Below are 17,448 nucleotides of genomic sequence, written 5' to 3'. Positions count from 1 at the left end.
GAGTAAATCATAAACCAAAAAATAAGAAAATAATCACTATATTTTAATGAATTAAAATTTTATTTATTTTAAATTTATGCTTTAATTTTAATTTAACAGGACTAAATGTAAATTAAATAATATATATATATTTATGTTATTTAATAGATTTTTTTTTAGATTTGATTATTATTTTTCTAATAAATGCTGACTTGAAAAAAAAAATAAAAAGGATCAATTAGGGGGAGCTGACGTGTCGACGCTGGAGAGTCTCTCTTCTCTTTTTATATCTTTTACTAGTAGAATATCCACGTATACACGCAGGTTTCTTTTTCTAGTATACAGTTTTATAAACTTACAAATCAGTACATGTTTTGTTTGTAAAATATTTTCTTCTAATATTAAGTTGTTTTTAACTAACATTAATATCACCCGAATTCATATAACCTCTGATCTATATTATTTTGTATATTTATCTGCTCATAACTTTGTGCTAATACAATGTTTAATTTTAAATTAACATTATGGAAACTACTACAATATCATGAGTTGAGAATAATTTCCTACAGTCACATGTAATGTTGTATTTTTTGCATACCCTCCAAATTTTTTTTTATAAAATTTAGGTGTGTTTTATTTTGTTAAAGCTCCACTTGGATTTTATCGTTAATTTTTATATATAAAAAAATTGAAATTTGTTCAATATATTTTTTGGATTGATAGATTCTCGAAACATGTATGTAAGAACCCCTATATCCAAACTACCCAAAACCAAAAAAATGAACCAAACCGGACATATCCAAATTTCTAGCTCTAGGTGCAATCGTTCTTTCTATATTAATTTACTGTTCATTAAAAATATCATCTATAAAATATTCAAAAGTTGTAATGGTTGTGGTAGTATTATTTTCTTTACATGTCACATAGTAACGTATAACATGCAGCCAATTCAAGCATTCTTGAACTCTTCTAGCTCGTTTCTCTCCCGTTTTGAATGCTCCACTTTTGGTTATTCTATCTTCAATCTTGATTAGTTATGAATTTATGATTACCAAGTATTATTCCATTTTTTCCCTTATCTTTCGTGTTCTGCTTATCTTTTTCTTTTGCTTTTATGATCTTCATTATTACTACTATTGGCACCATTGACTACCACAATCTGCACAACTTATAACTTGTCTGACTTAGAAAGTTTTATTATTAAAGTATACTCTTATATTGAGATGTGATGTAAAGGATAAAAAAAATTACTACTGAAAATCTATATATCAATATGTTAAATGAACTGAAGACACTTTAACCAAAAATAATATATTGAATGAATTTTAAACTAATAAAGTAATTCATATAATGATAATGTTGAAAATTATTAAGGATTGACCATTGAAATTTGTAAAGGCTGTAGTGAAAAGATAACTTGGGATTTTTGGTTTTGCGATGAAAATCTTGGTACTCATCTTTCTCATCTTAGCCTTTGTATCCGTTTTTTTCTGTCATAACGCTTCCATGTCCTCCTCTTAGCCTTCGTATCTGTTATTCCTTTCTTCTCTGCATATCCATAACGACCCCATGCCCTTCTCTTACCAGTACTGCTTCATGTATCATTTTTTTCTCTCTGTGTTTCTTTTTCTTCCTCTAAAGTATTCGATCCATGGACCACATCATCAGACTTATCCATTGCCGCAAAGTTTTTGATTGTATAGAATCATCCCATATTTACCACCGCCATCACATCTACGACTCATCCTTGGAGTATGTCTTCAATCATTACACACTTTTATTTTTCTAAAGAGGCTAGGGTTTTGTTATTATGAGGAATTAAAGCAAATTATGTGTAGATAACTGGTTATAATTAGAGTGATAAATCAATTTCTATTATAATTCTAAATGGCGCTTTGGTTTAAGGAAGAATGGAGTATTTAAGTTTCTAGGAAATCTAAAGAAATTAAACAATCAATTAATTGAAATTTTTAACTTTGAATTTTTTTTGTTATTATTTAAAGCTGATGTGTCAAAAGGATAGGAGCTGATGTGTCAAACTGGTGAGACTCAACTGAGTTTTTATATAATAGATTATTATTTGAGAAGGACACTTAAAAAAGAACCTTTATATCATGTGTTATTAACAACTTTGTCATGCTGATGTGTCAATCTTAGAGAGCTTTTCAAGGATTTTTTAAAATTAGACTCAACTTACTAGATTAATTACATCATATGCCATTAACATTAATTTGGTTAAATATTTGTTTATATCAAATATATATTTAATACTCAAACATTTAATTGTAAAGATATTCTCTCTCTTTCTATTTCTTATCAAAATATTTATAAAATTTAATACATAATATTAATTATGTTACTAAACATTATTTTCTTATCTCATCTTTCTTTAATCTTAATTTTGTTAAAAAAATAATCATATTATATATTTAATAATAATAAAATCTAAATTTTTTCATACATATTATAATTTATATGTTTTTATATCAAAGCAAAGTATCTTAGTCTGATGTTAGACCGGTTAGATAGAACATATTAATTAATGTATTTAATGTGTAATTTTATTCATATAAAATACAACTAAATTTAATTATAAAATCATAGAATTTATGCAATTGTATTATAAAATAAATATAAATTTGATTATTATTATAATTGCATAAATGTCATATATATTTGCAATTATAAATATCAGCTAACATTTTTATAGTTGTATTTATATATATTATATTTACATATTCGAATAAAAGAATTGTGGTTAATATTTACCCTGTACATGGTACAGGTAATCAACTAGTATTAGATTATGATATGTGGATCTTAAAACCCACACTCAAGGATTTGGAGTGTTGTTTTGTGGTAGAAGATTTTAGGCAAGAACATTAATAGAAGACGATGTGAATATGAAGACAAATATCAACGAATTGGATTTGTATTGATATAAGTATATGTTTACAAAGTGCTTTGATCAAATGAAAGAATGAATGCCTTTACAACAAGCTTGATCTCCTATTTATATTAGCTTGATCGAGCCAAATTGTTCCGAGATCCCTTGGTTGATGCGGTCTCACCCTTTCTGAGATCTTCGCGATCTCCTCTTATCCATCTCTCATCATTCTCTTAGATCGATCCGCATTCGATCATATTCCTAAGAGATTCTATGTTTCCCTTCGTCATGGGCCTTTAGGACCCAGAACTTTCCTTGTAACGGTTTATTTGCACTAAGTGCTTTGTGGGCCGGATTTGGGCTAAATCCAACACCAACAATTGCCCTCTAGCCTGTTTAGTGAGTACTTCAAATAAAACAGGTGGTTACTTGGTTTTGGAGACTTTTGATTTTCCCCCTTTTTCTTGACCTAGGGTTTTCGTCTCGCACGGCTGAGATTTGTTAAACCAAAAATGGAGGGTCGAGATCAAGAAGATCTCGATAGTTCAGATTCTATCTGATGTGATAGACTGAAATCTTTTTGAGATAAAGTGAAATCTTTGCTACTCGTTGAGATGGACGGTTCAGATACGTGTAAGCAAGATTTTTGTTGATCTAAAAAAATCAACTACCCATGTCTCTTCAAAACTGCACGCTTCCCCACTCTGCTTCAAGGTAACTTCTTCTCTTTATGATTTATATTTATTTTCTTTCTCGATTCATGTTTGGAAAATTTCCCTTTCTTTTTTTATCGAGAATTTCCTCTCGAAAACTTTTATTTTCTGCTTCAATTTCCCGATGATCCGATGGAACACCCCGATATACCCACGATTTCGATCGTTTCTCCGGGTGAGCTACACCAGTTGCGGCGAGTCCATGACATTCCGACTTCCATCGATTTTGTTATTCCCGAGAGAGGTGAGATGCTGAAGTCCGTTCGCCTAGGCTACTGTGTAGCGTACACGACATTCTTCGACCTATGGCCTTTATTTTCTGATTCCGTCGTCCATCCTGGCGGACTTAATGAACTCTAATTTTGTCCGCCACGCTCTCAAGTTGTTGGTTAGGGCATCGGAGGCAGGGAATCCATTTGGAATCAATGAGATTCACAAGATGTGCTCTATTAAGAGCAATTAGTCCTATCCAGGTTCCTTCTACCTGTCTTCGAGGAAGCGCTGCGGCGTGTTTGAGGATATTCCAGTTAGAGATGACCATTGTAAAGCGAAGTATTTCTTCTTCAAAGTCAATGTTGACTTTGTGGGATCTTTCGATTTTAGCCGTTTACCCTCTATCTGGTCTCCCAAAGTTGGTTAGCATAGGGGTTGGAAGCATAATATTGGCTCTGTTTCGATTGTTTGATGCTAACCAATCTGTTATCTTTTTGTTGCAGTTGTACTGATAAAAGTTGACGAAGACGAAGTCTTGCTGACCACCTTGCAGCTTGGAGATATCCAGTGGCATACCTTCACCCGAGACCGGATTAAGAGCGCACTTCAAGGTGTGGTTGTCACTCCGAATCCTCAGAATCCTCCGAATCTTGTCATTGATCCTGAGAATCCGCCCTCAATTTGTCGCCACCGGAACTTCCACTTTCTTCCGAAAGGTCAGTCTTCCTTTCCATATTATTGACTATTGACACAATTTGGCTAGTTGCATTCTCTCAGTTTAGTGTTTCATGCAGATTCTGAGGATCAGGTTTCTGACGCCTCGTCTACCAGCGCTGTGCAGCGACCTCTAACTCACCAAAACCGGAGAAACATGCCTCGAAGACCTTCAGCTCGTGAGCTTGAAAAAGCTAGGAAAGGAAAAGCCGCCTGCTACGAGTTCTGAGTCAGTTTAGGCGGGCTAGATCAGGCAAGCTGTGAACGAGGCTATGGGACAAGCCTCTACGGCTTTGGAAACTCCCGTCAACCTCACAGCTAATCTTGTTCACCAGACGATCTTGGTTGGCTCCCGAGACTCTGAGAAGACTCTGCAGAGTAAGAAGCCGAAGGTTGGAGATTGGACTCCTGATCGGAGGTGGGCTCATGCTACGGCGAGCCTATATTTCCTGCGTACTCGGAAAACCGTATTTTTTCTGAGTCCCTTATTCTGGCATTGGCTATGTGGTTGGTAAAGGGTGTTCTTCGGGTTTCTTATAGCACGCGATCTATGTTGGGGGGGGGCGAGCTCGTAGCTATGTATACTGCAGAGTACATACGTTGGAGTTCGGCGTTGTTAGTTTTGATGTACTTCTGGAGTGCTTCGAAACTGGTTATAGATCGCAGATCAATGATTATAGGTCTCGTAGGGAACACCAGATGAGTACCATGTGTGTTCCCAGTCTGATGACCGTTGGACGAGAGGATTTCCTCGACCGTTTGCGCTCTATTGAAGCGAGGCAAAGCATGTGTGTTCTCAGTTTTCTGACCGCTGAGCGGGAAGATTTCCTCGGCCGTTTGCAATCTATCGAAGCGAGGTGGAGTTCTCCGAGTTGGGGTAGTCGCAAAATTGGTAAAATTCCGATCTCGCGATTTGGTGTTGAATAGCGGTGGGGTGATGGTGGCTGATCTGCCATGTTTATCAAGTTTTCTGTTCAACCGGATTCGAAGATCGGCCTTGAGTTTGTTACCGAGCTGAACATGGGGTCAGCCCGAGGTGGAGTTGTGAACGGCGGAGACGGATGGTCATCAGCCGGGATGTGTTCGAACTCCGGGCGAGTTACTGGAGGTGGACTCCGATCTGTCCTCTCGGGTCGATCATTTGGATCTGGGACCCGAGCTGACGTTGGTCGTGCCAGCTCCTACCGCATGGCGGCCAGGTTTTTTCGTTTTGTGCCAGGATAACTCGTTGTTCGCGAGTTTGTTCCACTAGGAAGTTTACCATCTTTCGGAATTCTGACATAGTTTGTTCCACTAGGAAGTTTAGCATCTTTCGGAATTCTGACATATCCTGACTGATCACGTTTGTGATGATTCAGTTCGCCTGCATTCGGCAGGAACATGGATTGCGGATCCGCCGACAAAGTTTTTAGGTCTTACCCACGTACACGAGTACGTGAGTATTAGGGTTGGTCTGAGATCTGTGCGTGGTGGCGGCACGACAGGCACACTAGGAGCCGTTGGTACCGTACTTACTGGGTTAGTTTGAGTCGGACTGGTTGTCGGGTTTGCGACACCCGATTCAATGATCTGATTTTGGGTTGAGGAGCTTTGTGGATCAGGATCGGTGACCATTCCAGATTGAGTTGTGATGCTGGAGCTCAGTGCGAGTCCGGAGCCAGTTCTTGAACCAAGTGTTTCAGTGTTTTTGGGATCCATTTCGTTTTTATTTGTCTTTGAGATCGGTCTCTAGTGTAAGAATTTCTTTTATATCTTCTCCACAGATGGTGTCAAAATAAGGATTCTAAAACCCACACTCAAGGATTTGGAGTGTTGTTTTGTGGTAGAAGACTTTAGGCAAGAAGTTCAATAGAAGACGATGTGAATATGAAGACAAATATAACTAATTGGATTTGTATTGATATAAGTATATGCTTACAAAATGTTTTGCTCAAATGAAAGAATGAATGCCTTTACAACATGCTTGATCTCCTATTTATATTAGCTTGATCGAGTCGAATTGTTCCGAGATCTCCGGGTTGATACGGTCTCATCCTCTTCGAAATCTTGTGATTTCTTCTTATCTATCTCTCCTCATTCTCTTAGATCGATCTGCACTCGAGCATATTCTTAGGATATCCTCTGTTTGTCTTCGTCATGGACTTTTAAGATCCGAAACTTTCCTTGTAACAGTTTATTTGCCTTAAGTGCTTTATAAACCGGATTTGGGCTAAATCCAACACTAACATAATACATGATTGCGTATACTATGCAAAGCATCTATCTAGAAATGTAAAATACAGTCACATTAGTATCTTTCTAGAAAAATTCAAACTTTTCAATAATTGTCTTTAGCTTACAACCGAACGTAATGTATTCAGTTTCCTGCTCTTAATCGGTATTTAAAATACTGTATATGTTTACCCTCAATAGTCATTATGGAAGAGGGACTTTTTCTTTTCTTTTCAAAAACTTTTGAGATAGAATGAATTTTTATTATATGAGAGGAGAAAGGCGACAATAGATACAACTGTTATATACTTTCCTTGATAGTATCACATAATTGATATACAAATTGATTGTGAATATACATATGTATCAAACAAATCTAGAAACTCTCCAATTTTTTCTGTATTTTTTATAGTAAGAATTCACACATCTTCTAAGAAGGCCGTTCAATGGAAAGAACTAATCTATACTTTTCTTGATAGTATGACGTAATTGATACAAAAATTGACTGTAGCCTGTGGGTATGCACATGAGTCAAACAAATATATAATCTTTCCAAATCTTTTGTATTTCTTATTGTCAAAATTCACACATCTTCTATATATATACATGCTCTACCGAAACAAAAGTCTTATAAGTTACACAATCCAAACTCACAAAATATATATTTTTTAATATCCTCAAAAATGAATCAAAAACAAACCATGGTGATGTTTTTCTTGTTAGCCCTAATCTCGACATTGATTTTCAGACAATCTGAAGCGGATGCAAATTATTGTTCAACGACCGCCATAGATAACGTGCCGGGATGTTTTGATGCGGTGAGATTAGCGTCAGATTTTGATTTCAGATGGCTATCAAAAGATTGTTGCCAAGCAGTGAGAATATTTCTTGATCCTTGCTACTTGATTGTTTATCCTGGCAAAGCATACCCTATTCATTTCTTCCAAAGCATTTGTATTGATAAGTTTCCTGGATCAAATTTATGATTTTCGTGTAATTTTCACAATATAATAAAAAAGATTTTAGTTTTAATTTTCTCTTTCAGTTGTTCCGATTTGGTATCATGTTTCAAATGTTAACTATACAAATGAAGAATTCTGAAGAAGAATATAATCTCGTAAAAATAATCTCGATTCTTAGCATATTCAAATTGAATTAAAAAAAATGAAAAATTCATCAGTCAAACTAATTATGGTAAAACCATAAATAAACGATTTTCCTAATATAAGAGAAGATTACGAAGGAAAGAGCTGATATATACATTCCTTGATAGCATTACATAATTGATACACCTTCACATATTATGATGAAAGAGACTATCGGAAAAGGTCCATTGGGAATATATAATGCATATCTGGGACAAACAAATATATAAACTTTCAGAATCTATTCCGATTCTTATAGTAAAAATTTCTTTACCCATCTTCTACACATTGAATAAAACATTATGGACTTGAAAAAGTCCTTTATAAACTAATAATTGTTAAATTACCGATAAATTTATAACTCTATAAACTAATAAAATATCATAGTTTCAATATTAGTTATAAATTTTTGTATTATGTCTCTTTCAATTGTTAGAGACGAACCTCTAAAGAATTATTTTTGCTTGCAACATGTTATTTACTATGCAAATATAAATAAATAAGGACTCGAAGTAAATAACATTGTGTATGTATGATTAAATTATTCTGAATGCTCCATTTTTTTTTTTGGAATAGTTAAATCTGGACTGCACCACTGAGATGATTTTCATTGTTATTCAAAAACATCTTCTAAAAAAAACACCATTTAGTGGCCACAACAATAAATTATCGTCATTTACTTATTTTCAAATTTTTTTCATTGATTTACTAAATTCACTCTTCTAAGCTCGATTCATAATCCTTCTTTCTTTCGGTCACAAAGCTCACAATCAAAGTAAACGATTTTGCACACATGAGACATATCAATACTAAGAATTTAAACTATAAACTCTAGTGTCGATTCTTAACCACTCTTTATTCAAAACTACAGTTAAAGAGTCGCTAACTAACACATAGAACCACTAGTAAAAATATGGAAAAGAAATATTTTACAGCTTAGTTGGCTCAAGCCTCAAAGACTCTATCTGCACCCAGTAAATCATGGTTCAAATCCCTTAAAAAAAAAAAAAATTTAATTCAACTTCTCTCTTTTTATTCAAAAAAAATGTCGTTTTATAAAATGTTTTGCGATAAAATTGGAATACTTTAATGAAAATAATGGTAAATAATTATGGGTAGGAGGGTATCATCTAGTCACAACCACGTATTCCCTTTTATTTTAATCAAATAGAAGTATAGGACCTTTGTTGCACAAAAAAAAGAAGAAGTATGGAACCTTTAAATTGCATTATAATTTACATTTGATGCAAACAGAACTGTCGACGCCTCGTTATTCAACTCTGACATTTCGAGTCAATTATCTATTATCTAGGTATTAATCTATGTTTTTTTTTTTGTTCTTAAAATATGACCAAATGAAAAAAAAAGAAAAATAAAACAGATTTGGTAAGAATAGTTGATGTATCTTGGCTGAGTTAGAAGCTTTGGTATGAACGATGGTGTGCACTCTTGCAAAAGAACTTCTTTTCGATGGATTTATATCGGATTGTTTAGAATCGCTGAAAATGTTAGATAATCAGCTGAATGGTTTTTGTCTTCTTGATTTCTTTCTTTCATTTTATATAATTTGTGGATAAATTAGGCTCAACTATTTTTAAATTTCAGCTATTGAAGGTGAATTGGAGGTTGCTATATACAAGGTGGGATTCTAGATAGTAACTGTGAGACCCCGCTCCTCTTTTTTCTTCCGAGAATCAGATAGATTGGTTATTAAATCCATGAGACCCCGAATCCGTCTTTTATTTGAATTGGCTATCAACTCTGAACGCCTCAAACCGCCTCTACCAGTGAGCCCAACGCCGTATATTCTAGGGCCCAACATCTTTTTTCTAGGTCCGTTGGCCCACCAATCACCCCTACTAGTGAGTCCAATGCCTTATCTCTTAGGTCCGTTGGCCCACCACTGTCCGACGGTTGGCCTCTTTCTAGGCCCATGAGCCCACCCCTGTCCGACGGTCGGGAGTCGTTTGGTCCGGGAGGCTCGTAAGACTTGTCTACTATCCCTGCAACCAGACGGACCGGCTATCAAATCCATGAGACCCCAAATCCGCCTTTCATCTGGACTGGCTATCAACTCTGAACGCCCCCAACCACTCCTACCAGTGAGCCCAATGCCGTATACTCTGGGGCCCAACATCTTTTTTCTAGGCCCGTTGGTCCACCAACCACCCCTACCAGTGAGCGCAACGCCTTCTCTCTTAGGTATGTTGGCCCACAACTGTCCGACGATTGGCCTCTTTCTAGGCCCATGAGCCCACTTCTGTCCGACAGTCAGGAGTCGTTTGATCCGAGAGGCTGGTAAGACTTGTCTACTGTCCCTGGAATTACCACATGATATTTTTCCGTGCTTTTTTTCTCACTCACACGGTACCACAGACTACTTCACGGTAGGTCACCCATCCTGAGATTGCTCCAGCTTAAACACGCTTAACTCTGGAGTTCTCTCAAAATACTTGACCGGAAAAGATAAATGCACTTTGATGGCATAGATAACCAAATAAATTTTTATAAGCCTTTTTCACGTATACCGGAAATCGGGATGTCATAGTAACTACGAGCTCGATTGGCTCCTTGGAGCATGCCAATTGATACAAGCTGCTGCCTATGTAACAACTACTAAGAGAATCGAGACCACCTTTTTCTGAGATATGCCTTGAGTGAACAAGTTTGAGAAATGGTCATCAAACATTTGAGGTATATACAGACCGTTTTTATTTCATAGTTGGATAGTTTTTACCACTTGGATGGGAATGAAGGAAACAACAAGCCCAAAGACTCTAAAACGATTTGTTGCTCATGCTCCAGTCTACAAAATATGGTATGAAAGGAATGTGAGACTGCACAGCAACATGAACTCCACGCCACAGGCTATCTTCAAGGCGATTGATAGACTCATCGGTGTGCATTCATGGCTAAAAGGAAAAGGAAGAACTTCAACTATCTGATGCAAACATGGCTCAAATATATGAGTAAGGAAAATTATGAAACTCTAGCTACTCAAAATGTATAGATTCTCCCTTCTTTTTTTTAATCTTTTTTTTTTGGCAAGGAACAGCCTCTGCTCTATCTTTTTTTTTTTTAAGTTTACAAACAATCTCATTTTTAATGAAATTCAGTAATTATATTTTCTAAAAAAAGATACTATCTACGGTGATCTCCGCAAAATTGGTTTGGGCTAGAATAAGCCGGACCGAGAAAATTGTATTTTTTTTCTTCGAATGCATATATTCACTTATGTATGTCTTTGATTGTTGTCTTTTTAAACTTGTTTTATACTTGATACATAACCAGCTAGCAATATAAAATGATCCATAGTGCTCAGCTCTTTTTGCATGAACATGTTACCTCGACATTTAGATTTTCAATTTGAATCCGAATTATAACCTCTTCAAATTTATATGAAGGGGAATTTTTTAATAATAAGTATGTTAATTTGATTATAAAACATTGCCAAAAGAGAGAGTTCATGCATCAAACAATAACAGCTAGAGATTTCATAACGTAATAATTCCCACTAGCAATCACAACATCGTCGCAACACTCAAGTCTTCCCCAAATTTCCCCTCCTTGGCGTCGTCTTTCCAGCGAAACTCCGCACACCGAATCTCTCTTCTTCCACTCATAGTCATATGTTCTACTTGGGGAGACACAAAGCCAGTTTCCCACCTTAAGCCTTTTTGGCCCATTACAAGCATTATATAGTAGAACCTATATAAATTAATATTCGATAAATTAATAATTATTATAAATTAATAAATTTTTTTGGTTCTAAATTGGGCCAATGTAAAAATCCATCAAATTCGATAAGGTATAATTTTTTTGAAACTCTTATGTAAATATATAGTCCCAATAAAAATATAAATTAATAATTATATAAATTTATGCAAATATATATATATATATAAACATAATATTCTAAAATATGACTAATGTGTTTGTTTTTACTTAAAGTTGAAATCTCATTGGTTCCCATCTCTCTAATTATTATATTAATAGCTCTTATTGTTGTTTTACTATATGCATTTAAAATTTATGATGATTTTTTGATGTAATAATTGATTTTCTTACCTGTAAATATTTTTAAATGTATTGTAGTGTTATCTTCAATTTTATCATCAATAATACTGATAGTAGCCATGATTTTTTTATAAATTTTAAACTTACAAACATATATATTTTTACGTGGACAATCCAATATAATGTTAAAAATAAGTTTATTGTGATAGTTATAATTGTTAATTATAATTTATATTATGAGATTTATTAAAATTTTAAAATATAAAATTATTTTCTAAGAAATTTTTAAAAAATTATATACGAAAAACAAATTTTCTCTATAAATTAATAATTATTAATTTATAGATAAATTAATAAAATACTATGGTTTCAATATTATTAATTTATAAAGGTTTTACTGTATATTTTTTGTAGAATGAACCTTGCTCATGATCTACTTTCTAATTTTTGTTTCGTTATGCAGACAATACTAATTAAAACACAAACGTTTGGAAAAATCATGTAAACATTAGGTAACATTAGGTCATTAGCTAAAATAATAATCGAAGAACCTTTTAGATTTATCTTTTTTTTTCAACATGTTGGTATTTTTTTTAGATTTATCTCGTCCTATACGTTGATTAAATAACCAATTCAACATACAACACTTCGCAAAAACAGGTATATTATGATCAATACGTTTTTGTTTATTTTTTTTGTTGAGGATGCTAGAAACCATTGACAATCATCTTGTCTATGTTCTGTCTTTATTCCTGTTTTCTTGACTTATTTGACACTCGTGCTTTCCAGATAACTTGTTATATACTGACTTTTTTTGTTTTTGTTTTTTTTTTTGTTTTTGTCCCTCTTTCAGTTCCATCTAGATATGGTTTAATTGATGTGAACCAGAAATAAGAGAAATGCTAACTAAATTGTAAATTATTACCAATCGAGTACAGTTCTTTTCATCTAGGTATTACCAGAAAACGAGACAACATCTTTCTACTTATATGAAGCAAGAATTTCATAATCTTGGAATTCAAATAACTTGAATAAGTAGGAAAATTACAAAATAATAGTTTGACGTCTTTCTCTTGAAAATATAGAGTTTGAAGCTGATTTGTTTGATGGATTTGAGACAAATGAGAATGAAAAAGATGATATAATTGTTGAATTTGAAGCACATGATCGTTATTTTAGTCGAGATTATATACTGGATTTGTATTTTTCATTAAAAAAAATTTCATATACTGTTTTTTGTTTGTAACAAAAACGGTTCGTAATATTACATCATAGCTACGGCATTAATGTCTTAGAATCATATACTGTTTTATTGTTAATTTACATATATGTATTGTATAAGTATATAATGCTTTCAACACGTATTTTTTTCTAGTCAAAACACAAAATTTGCTTCCCTGCTTCTAAACTGTTGGCTCCCACATAATTTGTTCTGATTATTTCCATTTCCATGCAATCTAGAGAGCAACTTAAAACAAGAGATATATAAAAATATAATATGGCAAATGTATTTATGGAATTTAGATTTTATTCCACATGTTATCTTGTCTTTCATTTTCACATTTTATAGTAAATATTAATATAAAGCTTAATTTGTAATATATATATATATATATATATATATAGAGAGAGAGAGAGAGAGAGAGAGAGAGAGAGAGAGAGGAGATATTTTACCAATGAAGCTTTATGTTAATGTTTATTATAAAATGCAACCTATTGTTACAAGTTAAATCCAATATCAATAAAATAGCTCTATTAATTTGCTCTCTCTAAATTTTGTTTATTTGGCTTAACTAGTACTAAGATAAAATGAAAAACTTTATGCAGTTAACCTTTACACTCTTATTCTTAATCATATTTCTTGGCGCTCCAGGTATATACATATATTTTCTACAATATTAGGTGATAATGGAATCTAATAAAACATATATATACATATATACTCTAATTTCCTTCTTCAATTTAATATAATATTTGTATGCATAGACAGTTAGTTTGAAATATGATGATAATGAAGTAGTTTACACACATATATATATATATATATACATATACTATAGCAGAATTTTGTACTTGGAAAATTTTCTATTCATTACAAAAATCCTTTAAAAAAAAAATAATTTTTAACAATAAATTGATTATCTTTTTTTTTTTTGAATAATTAAAAAAAAAACTTAAACAGAAGAGAAATCAGATGAAATGAACATTGGAGCACTCAATTGTCGTAACAGCTTTGAGTAGAACGCTCTTCACGCAATTTTCATCATATTGATATTCTTTTCTTAGTTCACATTAGCTAATATATTTTTTTTTAATGGGATTAGCTAATATTCAAATGGTCATTACTGTGATGAACTCATGAATTTTGCTTTTAACGAATTAGGCTTTACATTAAATACTAGGCGTTAGCAGCATTAAAAGATATTTGATGTAACGAGAAAGATCAACGTCATTACAAATTATTATATGTTCGGTCACAATTTGAAATTATTATGGGATAACGAAAACGGAATACTATCTTATAGGTATGAAGATGGTTCAAGGACAACAAATCTGCAAAGCAAGAAGCATAAATTTTACAGCATTGTGTTTGAGGTGGAGTAAATGCAAGCAAGCTTGTTTGACCGAAAATTTTCCTGATGGTCGATGTATAGCCCGCAGATGCTTCTGCATGACGCCTTGTCATTTTCTTACTTAAACTAAAACCTATCACCATGTTCGTAATTTTTACTTTCGTTAAAGAATCCCTGTTCTTACTTAAAAACAAAATATCATTATTAAATCATTTAAGGAAAAAATTAATTAACAAAATCTCTATTTATTTACGTTATTATATGGAGAGTACAAATCAGATACTACTTATAACTCAGTTTTATGATTTGGTTGATTAAAAGCTTTGATAAATATTGCATGTGCATTTGTTTTTGTTTTCATTAATTATAACGCCCGATTGCCTTTATTAGTGGACTCAACGCCCTTCTGGGTTATACTTAAACAATTACTTCTCCTGTTTAGAATTATTTGAAGTTTAAGGTTTTCGCAGACAGATTAAGAATTTATTTAATTTTTATTTTTTCTATACTTTATAACTCATTTAAATATAATTCAGCCAATAAAAATATAATCTGCAGAATATAAAAGGTTAAAATAATAAAAATTTATTAAATTTTACATTGAAAAGTAAGAACATCAAATAATTCTGAACAAAAAAACCTCCTAAACCATCAAATAATTCTGAACAGAGGAGGTATATAATTTACTTGACACAAAAATATGATATACCAAACTATAATGAGGATTAAATATTAATTTTTAATTGTAGATTTTTCTGAAATAAATGCTGATTTTATGAAAACTTTATAATTTTTTTTAATTTTAGTTTTCAATAAATAAATGCTAATCAAAGGTTAAAGTTATATGGTTGTATCTTTAGTTTTTTATGTTTTTAATTGTACCTTTTCGTACATAACCGCTGATTTATTAAATATTGATTCTCTTAAAATTTGTGTTTTTTAAGTTTGTATATATTTTGTTTTATTCACATAACTGATACTTTAGTGATATGTTACAATTGTACGATTGTGTCTTTTGGTTTTTTTAGTTGTACCTTTTTGTAGATAACTTCTATTTTTTTTTTGTTGTTGACATTTTCATTAAAGCCCATAGGGCCACAACCACAAGATACATGTTTGAGGTCTAGCAAGAAAACGAGCCTATAAAACATACACTTAACAAATACACATACTCATATACGTGTAATCAGATTAAGCATATAAAAGAACACGTGTTGTTCATTAAGCTCGTCTGCAATTCATAGCTGCTTCCATCGTCACTCTTCGCCGCCGGCCGCTACAACGCTGTCTCACGACCAAGCTTCACCTCCGGCAACGTCGACGTCCACAGCGAGAGATTATGCATCTTGGAGTTTACCTTCTGTTAAACTGCTTGTCCCAGATAAAATCATCAGATATAGAAAGCTGCAAAAGAGATGAAGATCTCTTCTAAAACTGCTTCAAAATTTTTTTTCTTCAGGAAAGCTCCGCCGCTGGTCAGACCCAATGTATTCGTCCGATCCGGTGTCCGTCGTTGCTCTGAGTGACGAGCATGAGGATGAACAGCGAAGAAATTACTCCGAGATAGAGAGAAAATTTGAAACAAAATTTTAAAAGAAAAACAACAAATTCTGATGAGAAGAAGCACCGCCGGGAGAGAGAAAACAGAAGGCAGATCCGGTCTTAGCCGGAAATTATTGTCCGAACTAGGTCGGAAGTTTATTAATCCGAAAAATGAAAAAGAAAACCGATTAACATCAGAAATTTACAACAAAAAGCTAATCGGAGGAGAAAAAGCTCTCTCTTCGTAAAGGATAGAGATGAGAGAACAAAGAGAGAGAAAAAACTCCTTTCGAGAGATTATGTACATAACTTCTAATTTAATCAAAGGTTACAAAAAAACAAAAAGACAATTATGTACTCTATGTTCATAACCATATTTTGACCCAAAGATTTCAACAAACACTTTTAAATAAAACATTGTATCTTTCCAAAAAATTAACACAATCTATATACTTATTTATGTAGTGAAAAGCTGACGTGTCAGCTCCACAGCGAGTTTCAAAACATTTTGCTTATGTGTCAGTTCTACAATGAGTTTCGGCTGCACAAAAACCTTTTAACCCTATTTTTCAATTTAGTGTAATTTTTTGATTGTTTCGTATTTGATGATGTATAAAATTAAATTAAAAAATATCGCTCTAAATTATTGTGGCTTAATGCTTCATTTCAATATTATCAATCAAACCTTTTTTAAATTTAATACAACTGCTATTTAGTAAAATCTAACGAAAACGTAATAGTTAATGATAAAATGATAATATTGAAAAAAATAATAAAAAAATCCAACTTTTACGTCACCTTAAATTTTAACAAAATGTTAAAATGATAATATTGAGAAAGTAATAATTAACTTCTGAGTTTTTGTCGAAATTACGGTTTTCAGCTTTAAATGTTTGAAAATAATTTTTGAATAGGGATTAAGAATAAACTTTCTAATTTACATAGCATTCTGAATTACCCTAAGCTTAGGAATAGATTTTTCTAGAACATCAGTTGTTAGGTCTTTATATTTTACGATATTATACAAGAAAATAAAGTTCACTCAATGTCTAAGTAAATTGAGAGGTCTAAGAAACCGCTCTGATTCAAATCAAAGTACACAAATAACACATGTGTCTATTGTATATCTGAAACATGGTCTATGTATCAACTCTCATTGGGATCTGCAAATTGTGTAATCCTCAAGAGATGCGTTGTGGTTTCATTTATCTCGACAGTGCACTTAGACTAGAGCTACAACAAGGAAAGTCTCACCATCAATCCATGATGGTGACTTGACCCTGAAAGTCAAAGTAATTTTGTGTTTGAAAATATGTGAACACTCTTGCATTGACTAGAAATAGGGTCAATGTAAGTACTGGTAAATCAACATCAATTGAATGTTGGTGTTGTTGCTTCATGCACAAGTAATTTGAGAATTACATGGATTGGTAAAAAACCGGATGCAAGCTGTA

General features: G+C 32.9%; 1 protein-coding gene across 1 annotated transcript; it reads left to right on the top strand.

The window, feature by feature from the left end:
• Window positions 1-7,400: 7,400 nt before the first annotated feature.
• Window positions 7,401-7,703, top strand: LOC18027306. Its single transcript, XM_006409708.1, has one exon. The coding sequence runs from the start codon at window positions 7,401-7,403 to the stop codon at window positions 7,701-7,703; it is 303 nt and encodes a 100-aa protein (XP_006409771.1).
• The last annotated feature ends 9,745 nt before the right edge of the window (window positions 7,704-17,448 follow it).

This window comes from Eutrema salsugineum, unplaced genomic scaffold, assembly GCF_000478725.1.
Source record: "Eutrema salsugineum unplaced genomic scaffold, Eutsalg1_0 scaffold_10, whole genome shotgun sequence".
NCBI lineage: Eukaryota > Viridiplantae > Streptophyta > Magnoliopsida > Brassicales > Brassicaceae > Eutrema > Eutrema salsugineum.
Note: the sequence above shows the minus strand (reverse complement) of the source record. Positions and strands in the feature narration are given on the sequence as shown.